The 12,493-nt window shown below is 36.4% G+C and overlaps 1 protein-coding gene across 2 annotated transcripts in view; it reads right to left on the bottom strand.

Annotated features, from left to right (window-relative positions):
• Positions 1-12,493, bottom strand: part of SS18 (SS18 subunit of BAF chromatin remodeling complex) — a 76,384-nt gene that overhangs the window by 27,477 nt on the left and 36,414 nt on the right. For both annotated transcript variants that reach the window (XM_029216798.1, XM_029216797.1), the window contains exons 4-5: positions 11,178-11,331; positions 6,936-7,157 (exon numbers count right to left, since the gene is read on the bottom strand). In XM_029216798.1, coding sequence (XP_029072631.1) covers positions 6,936-7,157; positions 11,178-11,331 — 376 coding nt within the window. The remainder of the gene's footprint in view (positions 1-6,935; positions 7,158-11,177; positions 11,332-12,493) is intronic.

The following is a 12,493-nucleotide window of genomic DNA, read 5'->3' as shown; positions in this document are numbered from 1 at the left end:
TAAACGTTGAGCTCTAATGATATGCAGACTAAAGTATTCATGGGTAAAGTGTACTAACATCTGCAAGTTACTCTGAAATGCATTCTGAAAAAGATGCTATTAATGGATGAGTAGATGGATGGACAGATAGACAGTTAAAAAATAATTCAACTAGAAAACGGGCAAAAGACATGAAGAGACATTTCACTGAAGAGGATATAGAGATGGCAAATAAGCACATGAAAAGATGTCCAGTATCAGTAGCCATTGGGGAGATGCAAATCAGGACCACAATGAGATGTAGCCTACTATACATTTTTAGAACAGCTAAGATAAAAAAGAAGAAAACTGACAATACCAAATGCTGGCAAGGACTTGGAAAAAGCAGATCTCTCACTCATTGCTGGTGGGATGGTAAAATGGTAGTTACTTTGGTGATCACTTCGGCAGTTTCTAAAAAAACTCAATATATAACTTATGATATGACCCAGAAATAGCACTCCTGGTTATTTATCCCAGAAAAATGAAAACTAATGTCCAAACAAAAACATTATCATGTACACGACTGTTCAGAGCATCTTTATTTGTTAAAGCCAAAAACTAGAAACTGAAATGTCCCTCAATAGATGAATGGTTAAACAAACTGTGGTACAGCCATAACATGGAATACTACTCAGCAACAAAAAGGAATGAACAACTGATACACGCAACAAGTTGAATAAATATTAATCATGCTGAGTAAAAAAAGCCAATCTCAAAAGGCTGCACACTGCATTATACCATTTATGTAGCATTCTGAAAATGACAAAATAATAGAAATGGAGAGAAGAGCAACAGTGGTTGCCAGGGCTTAAAGATGATTGAAAGGAGGATACACAGGATCTCTCTACATTACCTCTGCAACTTCCTGTAAACCTACAATTATTTCAAAATAAAAAATATTTTAAAATGAGTCATAATGAAACTAAGTTTATAATCTGTTGAATAGAAATTCATCTGGATTCTGTCTCCCAAACCGGAAAGGTTTTGGTATAACTGACCATCATCTGCTTCCTCTGACAGTACCTGACAGGTTCCTTCTTCGGTTCATTCATGGAATGACAGCCAATGGGTGACAATACAACAGACAAGGATGCTAGTTTTCTAATTTGTTACAGCAGCAGGAAATCTAGCTAATCTATCAGTTAACAAATAGGATAAAATAGTGAACAAAAACATGACACAGTTCCTGAATTCACAGAACTTAAAGAGTCTAGGGAAAAATAATAAAACAGATATTTACAAATAATTATGTAATTACAGGTACTCAAACTGTTGCTACAAAGAGCCTAAGTACAGGTTACTTACTATCCGTAAGTGGACTGTACCCTGTCTGTGGAGTAATTTAAAACTTATAGTGCAAGATTATATAGGTGATTTTATTTTATGCTCTATGCTTTTCCTTCTTTTCCAAATTTTTCATATTAAATATTTTATAACCAGAAAAATGTCATCAGTGGGGGAAAGATTACAATCTTGAAAAACCCATCCAATATAGGAATAATGATCAAATGTTTAAACAAAGCATCTAGTCTGAACTACAATGTAATGGTTGTGTATACCTAAACTGTAACAAAAAGAAACTTGCAATATTACCAATGTTGATTTACCAATTTTTTTTTTCCCCCCATACACGGGCCTCTCACTGTTGTGGCCTCTCCAGTTGTGGAGCACAGGCTCCGGGCGCGCAGGCTCAGTGGCCATGGCTCACGGGTCCAGCCGCTCCAGGGCATGTGGGATCTTCCCGGACCAGGGCACGAACCCGTGTCCCCTGCATCGGCAGGCGGACTCTCAACCACTGCACCACCAGGGAAACCCAATTTACCAATTTTTACAGTGAAGAAAGATGAGTGTATGCACAGTTCTCACTCACTCAAATCCACTATGGAGGTACACATGATATTTCTATGGAATAAAATATTTGAAATAATTCTTTCATTTGTAGATATTCTGTGTTGTACTTGAAATTCAGTATAATATCACAGTGCTTTTTTATATTGAAGATTTACTAAATTTATTAAACTGAGGATTCCTAAAGCTCCTGAACCTGGTTGGCGGGAGCTCTGAATCATGCCCAGAGGGACCAGAGACTGGAGACTGAGACAGACACTGTGAGCAATCAATCAATCAATCAATCAAATCTACATAATGGAGCCCCAATATAAACTCTGAACATTGATGGAGGTTCGGGTGAATTCCCCTGGTTACCAATACTCTGTGTGTCACACACTGGACCAGGAGAGCAAAGCATCCTGACTGCATGGGAAAGAAACTCTGCATTCATACGTCTTCTGGATTCTTCCCTTGGCTGACATTAATCTGTATCCTTTCACTGTAATAAATCATAACTCTAAGTATAACAACTTTTAGTGAGTTCTGTGAGTCTTTCCAGCAAATCACTGAACTTGAGAGTAGTTTTGGGAACCCTAGACTTTTAACTGGTGTCAAATATGAAGCCAACCTTGGGGACTGTTCCCGGTAACTCTGCAGTGGGCTAGACTCAGGTGACAGAAGTCTTGGGGACTTTGACCTCAAACTCCTCCCAGCAGCTCAAATACATTGCTCCTGCAATTGTTCCTTTCCTCACTCTCTTGCAGCATCAATTCCCCTCTCTCCAATGGATCATTCCTATCAGTATACAAACATGATTTATTATCTTCCCATCTTTAGTTCAAAAAGATGCTAGCTCCAAATTGTCATGATGTAACTGATGATTCGGAGCTAGCGTCTTTTCTATAGCTTGGCAAATTGGCATATTCCTTTTTAAGTATAGACCAACTTCCAGGGCTTCCCTGGTGGCGCAGTAGTTAAGAACCCACCTGCCAATGCAGGGGACAAGGGTTCGATCCCTGGTCCCGGAAGATCCCCCATGCTGCAGAACATCTAAGCCCATGCACCACAACTACTGAGCCTGCGACTAGAGCCCGTGAGCCACAACTACTGAGCCCACGTGCTGCAACTACTGAAGGCCACGTGCCTAGAGCCTGTGCTCCATAACCAGAGAAGCCACTGCAATGAGAAGCCTGTGCACCACAACGAAGAGTGGTCCCTGCCCGCTGCAACTAGAAAAAGCCCGCGTGCAGCAACGAAGACCCAATGCAGCCAAAAATAAATAAATTTTTAAAAAAGAGTGCAGATCAACTTCCAACGTTTTATCCTTTGCGCTTTCAATGTTATGAAATGTCTCCAAGACTTTCCTTAATACAAAATATTTTGCTAGTCTCGCTTTCTCTGGGACATCTTCGTTCTTTCATCACAGCCAGTTTCCTCATTTACATCAGCAAGTTCACCTTCACTGAGGACCTGCAATGCAGATCTAGAGTCTCTCAAATGGCAGCAGTGTCAACATTCCCAAGGTCAGCAATTCCTTCTCTAATTCTACTTACAAAGGACTTGGATTTATTTCCCGCAGTATTACTTTTCATTTCTTTGTTAGACTTTTTTTTAATCTTTGTTGGCCAAGGCCCTCTTTGAATTATCTATTTTTATAAAATAACATGTATCTCTGGGAGCCAAGGAAGCAACACAACTCCATGCTTTGCTGTTATGTGCATAACGGATGGATGCACAGTGATCAATCACTGACAGAATCTGAAAGTGACGTGAATGGTCATCGATCATGACAATCATAAATACAGTGATTTGTGGACTGAGGAGACAGCAGCCAAGTCTGTGCTTTATGCAACTACTCACAGTTAATACACCATGGTAAGTGAACTCTGAACCACGTTGTTCGGCAACAGGTGTTATTTAACTAAATTGTGGTAACAGAAGTGCATGCATATCAGAACTTTGCAACAGCAGGCCTGCCTGTATTTCCAAAGGATGTGTTTCCTCATGCACGGAATGAGGATAATAACAGTAGCTACTAACCCAAAGATGTGTACAGCTCTGATCAGATAATAAACCACTGTATAATAAGAGTAAATATAACAGTCCTGGCTATGGTAATACATACTTTTTGCCCTTCATATTTACAATAATAAAGGTACTGAAAGAAAAATTTCCCACTACTCTAATTCCAAGCCTCTAGATCAGATCATTATCACTTGCAACTTATTAGCTAAATGAATCAAAACTTTCTTAATACTATTCAAACAAAATTAAAGCCAGAAATAAATTAGATCTTATGGTTAAAAAAGACAATAGCCAGTAAACTGATCTTGAGTTTTTATTACAAAAAAAAAAAACTACCTTGTTTATTCTAACTGATTTTATGTAAACTATACAATTACCGAATTAGGATTTTTAAATGCTATCATCTCACTTAATCTTACTTAAAGAAATTGAGTGAGTGAGTCAAAGATCCCACACACGGTAATCTGTGGGGCCAATACTTGGATCCAAGTCTGAAGAATTATATACCATACCCGGAACTTGTGAAATACATGCTTTAACACAAATATAACAATTTGTGAAAATCCTTATATTTGAATATGGAATAAGTAAGTAAAATGGTGTTAAATGTGGAAAGCGATAATCAGTAATGCCTGGGAATGAAAACTGCTGATTCTACCAAATGCTATCTGTTGGTCCAGAAAGCCTTACTATTCCAATTTGACTTTTAAAGAAACATCTTTAAGGCACTAACTCTGTCTTTCCGGGTTATCATATAACATCTGGTTTCAGTTCCTATTCACTGAAGAGACAGATTTGTATGCCTACCCTCAGGTTTTGTTCTAGGCACCAGAACAAAACAGTGTGAACAAAAGAGGCAAACTTCTCCCTTTCTGGAGCTTTCTGAATTCCAGTGGAGCTTACGCTCTCTCTCCATGAGTGAGTAGATCCAATACATAAGAAGACAGTGATTCACTCTGAACACAGGTCTTACTCCTAAAGTTCAAAGTGATGGTCACTGAACTTTATCTGGGTAACAGTGAGAATAACATGGAAAGTTTGCTGGATTGACTATTTACAACATTTTCCTAGCAATTTAAGAAAGAAATTAACATTAAAAACTTGCTAAACGTTTCACCTAAAAGCAGTAGTCCTCATAAGAAAACTTAGAGGGAAATATTCTGCTAAAATAATAAACCTAAATGCTGAATTAAAAAATATTTCAGTTTTCTCAATTCACAGATATGTATAAAACCACAACTAAAAATAAATAAATAAAACTACAACTAAAAGTAGGCACCAATTACAATGCCACTGTCATCTAAACTCATTTTTCTTTTAAAGCTAAAAAAATAGTAACTGTTAAAATTTTTATAATGACCATGAACATAGTAATATATACTCAGTAAATTTAATAGGGCCAACTTTTTGAGCAGCTTTTTGAAATGACATGTTTTGTGTGGTAGGTCTACATGTTTTTATTATATTAGCCTTTGCATTAATACGTTTTTTTTTTAAATTTTTCACATAGGGAATACAGTCAATAATATTTAACCATTTTGTTCAATGACAGTTGGTAACTAGACTTATCATGGTGATCATTTCATGTGTGAAAATATCGAATCATGATGTTGTACACCTGAAACTAATATTGTATGTTAATTATAACTCAATAAAAGAAAAATAATTTTAGTTAAAAAAAAATAGAAAGACTAGTTGGTCCCTATGTTTTGAACAAAAAATTCCTATAAACACTTCAAGTCCTTTCTCCAAAAACAGTTAACTATTTTATACATACACACTGCTGCATGCATTATTTTTTCTTCTTCAGATCTTATAATGTCATATCAAACCATGCTGCAGCAACATCCATTTTTGCGCACATCCCACCTTTCCTTAACTATACTTTGTAAGAAGTGTACCATAACTACGGCGGTTGCTGTAAAGAATCACTATCGATTTTTCTGCTTTTTCCTGGTAACCAAACTGTGCAGAGGAACATCTGAACCCCCTTCTGATCTAGCACTGACTGGATCTTGCTGTTGTTTTGAACCTTTAATTGACAGAATAAAAAAAAATACTCCACCATGGGCACTGAACAACTTTTGCGGGGAAAAATGGAGCAAGTGCCAGTTTTGTGAAGCTGCATCCATTGACAATTTGTTCTATTATCTCCCTTTGTTTCCGGTGTATTTTATCTAAATTACAGAAAATATCTTTATTAATATTTTAAAATTACAATATATTATTTCATCAAAAATCATGATCAACAGATTAACTTCCTTTTTCTGGGTGTACTCTGGTGATGTGTTTTTCATAAGCAAAATCTAGAAAATTTTATTGCAAATACATTTAATTCTATCTTAGACTCTTAACCTCACCGCATTTAGTAACTGAAATAGCTTTAGGCTGGCAACAGGCCAAATGTTTTCCCAGGCAATTAGCAGAACAGAGCGCCACTTACTGGTTTTTAGTTATTATTCACAAGAATACTTAAAAGAGAAACATGATAACAATTTCATTCTCTGAGGCTGGTAATAAACTTTAATAGACTTCACACCACTCTAAGAATATAAGAATACAGCAGCACCTCCACTGAACATTCTAATAACAAATTATGTTAAAATTACCTTTAATGCTGAAACACAGCATCAGAAAACATTAAATCAAGGGAAATTCATAGAAATTAATATATTCTTCACAAGTAAAATGAACCACAGATGTTTTTTAAGGACTGTACTTACAAAGATAAAATTGTATTTTCTCAGTTTTCTAGCTCTAACCAAATGTTTGGTTATTCATTGATTAGCTTAAAAATCCAAAAATATAAAATCTCAAACTGTCCAAAAGACATAAAAATAAATAAGCTTAAAAAGCTAAATTGAGCATTTTAATTTCTAAATGTAAAAGGAAAAAATTATTTTAAGTTGGTTTCGAACTTGATGTTCCTTTTCTATGGGTATTATTGTTCCTCACTTCAAACTTGTAATTTTGCAAATCAGCTAACATTTTGAAAAAACTGTTTGATTTTCGAAGGCTAATGGAGCATCCTAGTCAAGAATTTTATAAAGCTTACTTACCTTGGTTTGGTTGAATATTCATATTTGGTCTGGGGCCATAGTTTCCCATTGGCTGCCCTTGACTCATGGTCATCTGGTTCTGTACCGGCATGCTCTGGGACGATGGCACGGAATGGCTGTAACCTCCCATGGACCCGTGGCTACTTGAAGGCATATTCATGGAACTGTTTGTCATATTGAGTTGATTGGGTCCAGGTCCCTGCATAGGCATATGGTTAGGCCCTTTGAAGAAAAGTGATCAGAACCAAAATATGAAAGTTAAACAGATGATCTATACAAAAGTACCTTAAAAAGCTTATTTTTTTGCATTAATGTAACAAGAGCACAAACAATAACTTGAGTATTTAATCAATAGCAAACAAAGTAAATGCTTTACATGAATGATAGCAAATACTGTGAGGTAGACATTATTATCATTTTACAGATTAAGAAACTGTTGCTTTTGAAAAGCCAGGAACATCCTGGGAAAAAAAAAAAAAAGAGTAATGAAGGAGGACTTGTTTTGTAAGAGACCAAAACATATAAAGCTGAATTAAAACTATGTAGTATTAACACATAAGTGAACTGATTAACAGATCAATAAACCTAGAACACAGTCTGAAAGTGATGGAAATGCATAATTTGGTAAATGACAATGGCACTGACATTAAGTACCAATGAACAAAAGAAAAGATAATTCAATAAATGATGTTTAACAACTGAGTAGATATCTGGAAAAATACAGGTTGGGTTCCTACCACATTCCTTCTACCAAAACTAAGTCCAGATGAATAAAAAAATTAAACATTAAAAAGAAGAAAAAGCAAAGAAATCATAACAGAGTATTGCAAAACGGAGAATTTTAAAAATAATCTTGGACTGTAAGGGCCTCTTTAAGTATGCCAAAAAACCCAGAACCATAAAAGATTTATAAAGTAGAGTACATAAAAATAAAACATTTGCACATGACCAACAAAAAAAAATTAAGTAATAAAAAGATAAACTGGGAAAAAATTATTTACAAGAAATATCACAGACCAAACTACTTACTTAACATATAAAGCAAGTAAAAGACCACCAGCAGTAAAAGGGCCAAGTATATGAATGATCACTTCACAAGAAAACTACAAAAGCGGTCATAAAACATGAGAAAATTGCTTGCTTTATTTAATATAATAAAAAGGCAAATTAAAACTATGAGATCCACTTTTCACCTTTTAGATTTACAAAGATCAAAAGTTTTGTTCCAATTATATTATGAAGAAAGAAGCACTCTCATACTTTGTTGAGAGAATATAAATGTATAAATAAGTCTACTATAAACTGGTCTACTATTTTTATGTAAACCAATATGGTAATAACTACCATATTTTAAAATACATATACCTTTAGGGCTTCCCTGGTGGTACAGTGCAGGGGAAGTGGTGCTAATGCAGGGGACACGGGTTTGAGCCCTGGTCCAGGAAGATCCCACATGCCTCCGAGCAACTAAGCCCATGCACCATAACTACTGAGCCTGCATGTCACAACTACTGAGCCCGTATGTCACAACTACTGAAGCCCGCGCACCTAAAGCCTGTGCTCCGCAACAAGAGAAGCCACGGCAATGAGAAGCCTGCGCACCGAAATGAAGAGTAGCCCCCTGAAACTAAAGAAAGCCCGCATGCAGCAACAAGGACCCAGCGCAGCCATAAATGAATGAATGAATGAATGAATGAATAAAAATAAAATGCATATACCTTTAACCTAGCAATTTCAGTTCTAGGAACTTATCCTATAAATATACAAGTTTTTGTGTGTGTATGTATATGGATGCAAAATTTTAAGTTTATCTGTTTACTTATTTATTTATATTTTACAGGCATAGTCACAAGAGCATAATTTTTAACACCAAAAGACTAGAAATAACCTATATTTCTGTCAGAAGGGAACTGTCCAAGTAAATTAGAGGCATCCATAAAAAAGAATGTAATGCAGTCATCAAAAGGAATGAGGCAGCTCTTTATATACCGACTGGTCTCCAAAATATATGTTTATATACTCATGGTCTCCAAGAGAAACCTTTAAGAGGTAAAAAAATGATATCTAGTAATATCTACTATATGCTACCATTTGTGTTTTTAAAAAAAGAATAAGAAAAAAGAAAATAGAATGTATACATGCATATGCATATGTTTTTCAAGGATAACTGGGTACCAATGCCTGTCTGGAACAAAGAGTCTGGGTAGGTAGGGGCTGTATGCGCCTTTTTGTACCTTTTTTATTTTGGTGCCATAGACACGTATTATCTAATTTTTTTTAATCAATTTTTTTTAAAAGGAACCTAAGACTAAGAGGATATACGAACAAATCAAACAGCATATAAGAAGCACTGCAACTTACATTATAAAATAAAATATTAAGAACAAAACTAAAATCGGAAATTAAAAGCCTAGTTACAAATTTGTGTGCATAAAGAGGTTGGCTAAATACTATACAAAACTTATTAAATAAAGACAATATAAGTAGCTGGACTTCCAATTTCTCCTACATCTAACTGTAAACTCTCTAATTATAAATTGTTTTAGAAGCTCTACGGTATTCTGGACAATCTAGGTCATAAGTGGTTGAAAATCTCTGGCTCATAAAGAGTATATCTTATTCCAGACAGCCGTACACAAAAACGAAAATGCCACGTTAACAATAATTATATTGCTGCTGCTTGCTTCCTCAGCCTTAGGCTTGAATGTTATCTGGAGAAGTTGAGTCAAAATCCTAATTAAAGATACCACCGGGCTTCCCTGGTGGCGCAGGGGTTGGGAGTCTGCCTGCCAATGCAGGGGACACGGGTTCATGCCCTGGTCCGGGAAGATCCCACATGCCGCGGAGCGGCTGGGCCCGTGAGCCATGGCCGCTGAGCTTGCGCGTCCGGAGCCTGTGCTCCGCAACGGGAGAGGCCACAACAGTGAGAGGCCCGCGTACCACCAAAAAAAAAAAGGTACCACCATAAAAAGTCACAAAACTCCTCTAACATGCTAACCTGCATTAGCACTACCCCACCAGTTTTATAAACAATGTGTCCTAATGAGCTAGATGTGGATTAAGCAAGAAGCTTGCTTCTGACCACAACCAGACAAGTAGTTACCTCTTTATTCCTACCTCCACATGGTGGAGGGCCACTGGGCCATGACCGTGGAAGCCTTGGCAGGAAAGAGAAGGTTGCCACCAAGACACCACAGCCCTCCTACATGACCCATCACACATCAATCTCCTATAAGCCAGGCTATCTGGCCTCTTTTGCTCTGTGCTCTCTTTTGCTTCATTTTTTACACCCATAGTCCCTGGACACCAATGCTACCAACCAACATAATCAGTTAAGACAACACTATCCTAAGGATGCTAATATTACTAATTTAAAAAATAAATTGCTCTGTTATTTTAACTTACTCTCTTTATTGCTATTTGTTTAATACTTTCTTTTTGTTAATGAAAACAACCTTTGTCTTTAGAAAGTAAAAATATGAATTATAGGTATGGGTGTGACTGATGTTACAAAAACAAAATAGTTTAAAGATACTGATACTTTTCAGATTAAAAATTCAAACCAGCAAAAGGTAACTAAATAAGCATCCAATGGTCCCAAGGATATTTTAAGCGGCTCTAAACTTAAAATGGATAAATAGTAAATGGTTCATTATATAAGAAACCTGACACTTTTCAGCTTTTAATTTTGCTTCAATATCAATTTCCATATTTCTACTATACTATGAACATGTATTCATAAAAATGCATACTCAGTTTCAAAAGACCAATGAGGAAATACTAAATACATGAGCACTTTAGAGCCTGTTTTGTTTTTTCTCCCCATGTGTCTTTTCCAGCAATACTGTTTCTGAGACCAATAAATTTTTAAGTAAATACAAAACTCAGAGAAATGTTACACATTTTTATAAACAGATCTTAATTCTTAAGCTATGGCACAATGCCTTTTTCCCCCCAAAAGCTTCTAAAGCCAGCTGTATTGCATAGTTTCAGACAGACTAAATTTAGCCAGTTCTGTTCATCAGAGGAATGCTGTGTGTCAGCTACATCAAAGCCCAAGGGCAGCCTGATAAACACTGAATACAGGTCACGTAGCTCTGTAGCTAACAAACTCTAAGAGAGCTTGGACTCGGGGGCATTCAAAGCAGTTTTGTCATCAACAATCTAGTATCCCTTGAGCCCCCACGTCGTTTCAGTTGCTAAGCAACTCCGGTGTTAATGTCTTAGAGGAGAAAAACTTACCAGGCATCTGGCCGTTCATCTGGTTCTGCATGTGTGGTGCAGGAGGACCCCCAGCTACCATTCCATCTGAAGGCATGTTGTGTGAGCGTGGAGGTGGGGGAGGGCCGCTCTGATTCATCCCTCCAGGACCCATAGGCATATTCTGTGTGGGTGGCTGAAAGAAGACAGTTTAGTAAAATAAGAAAAACAGTCAGACTAATATACTAAAGATGCATATGGTATAACAGTTGCCTATACTATTCAGTTGAATAGGGACAAAAACACAAATGCATTTCAACTTATTCTAATGCATTTTAATCATGGACTTAACCACATCATATTTAATATGCTTCACAAGATTCAAAAGACTTCACAAGATCGTCAGCATGAATATATCATCCGACCACCTTACACCAAAAGAACACCATGATTCAAGTATATTCTACTTTACAGTGAAAATTAAAACTTATAACATTCTATACAAAAAGAATTCTTATTTATTTATGTATAAGGATTTCTAATGTGCCCACTATTGTTGTTATTTAAATTATGTTTTAAAAATTAAGTCTCCTTTCATTATTAATATATTTGGATATATTTACTATTAATGATGAATTTTACCTGAAAAGATATAGTAACAAAAGACTAAGGACCAGAAGCTTCAAAATGTGATATATTTTATACTGTTTGAGGAGGGGGAGTGGTTTTGGAGGGGGAATGTTTTAAACCGCAAAGACTCAGCTCAGCCCAACATTTTTGTGCCGACTACTCCTATGGATTGGAAACATTACTGATGGCCTCCAAGGGTACAGAGACAGCTGCCTCAAAAGGATGCCTTTGGCAAATTTCCTAATGAAAGTGTGAAAAAAATCACTGACTAACCTTGAGAGTTCACAAAAGGGCGAAAGGAAAAACACAGATACAAGGTGCTCTATAACACCTGGCTCCCTTCTTGGGAATATTTGGGTAGAGAAAGCACATAGTTTCTTTCCAAACCCCAGTTTTTTAATCCTACAAGAGGATAGGGAAGTATTGTTCTTTATAAATCTATTTCTGCCTTCTTTCTCTACTTGTCTACATTTTAAACATAATGTCCATTCCTAGAACTTCAGTCATTCTCTTCCTCCCGTATGTTTACTGCGTCTACACCCAGATTTTGTGTTTACACCCAGATTTTGCGAACGCAATCCTCCCTGGCATACTTACCAGGTATACATTGTTCTTTAGACATCACAGTAAACACTCAAATCTCCAACCACCTAATAACCACTAACATTTACAAAATTAACCAAGTACTACTCTAATAGCACTCGTTCCAAATTCATAATCTTAATTTC

This window comes from Monodon monoceros, unplaced genomic scaffold (assembly GCF_005190385.1).
Source record: "Monodon monoceros isolate NGI ecotype Baffin Bay Population unplaced genomic scaffold, NGI_Narwhal_1 Super_Scaffold_1, whole genome shotgun sequence".
In the NCBI taxonomy this organism is placed as follows: Eukaryota; Metazoa; Chordata; class Mammalia; order Artiodactyla; family Monodontidae; genus Monodon; species Monodon monoceros.
The sequence above is the reverse complement of the archived record's forward strand: the minus strand, read 5'-3'. Positions and strand labels throughout refer to the sequence as shown.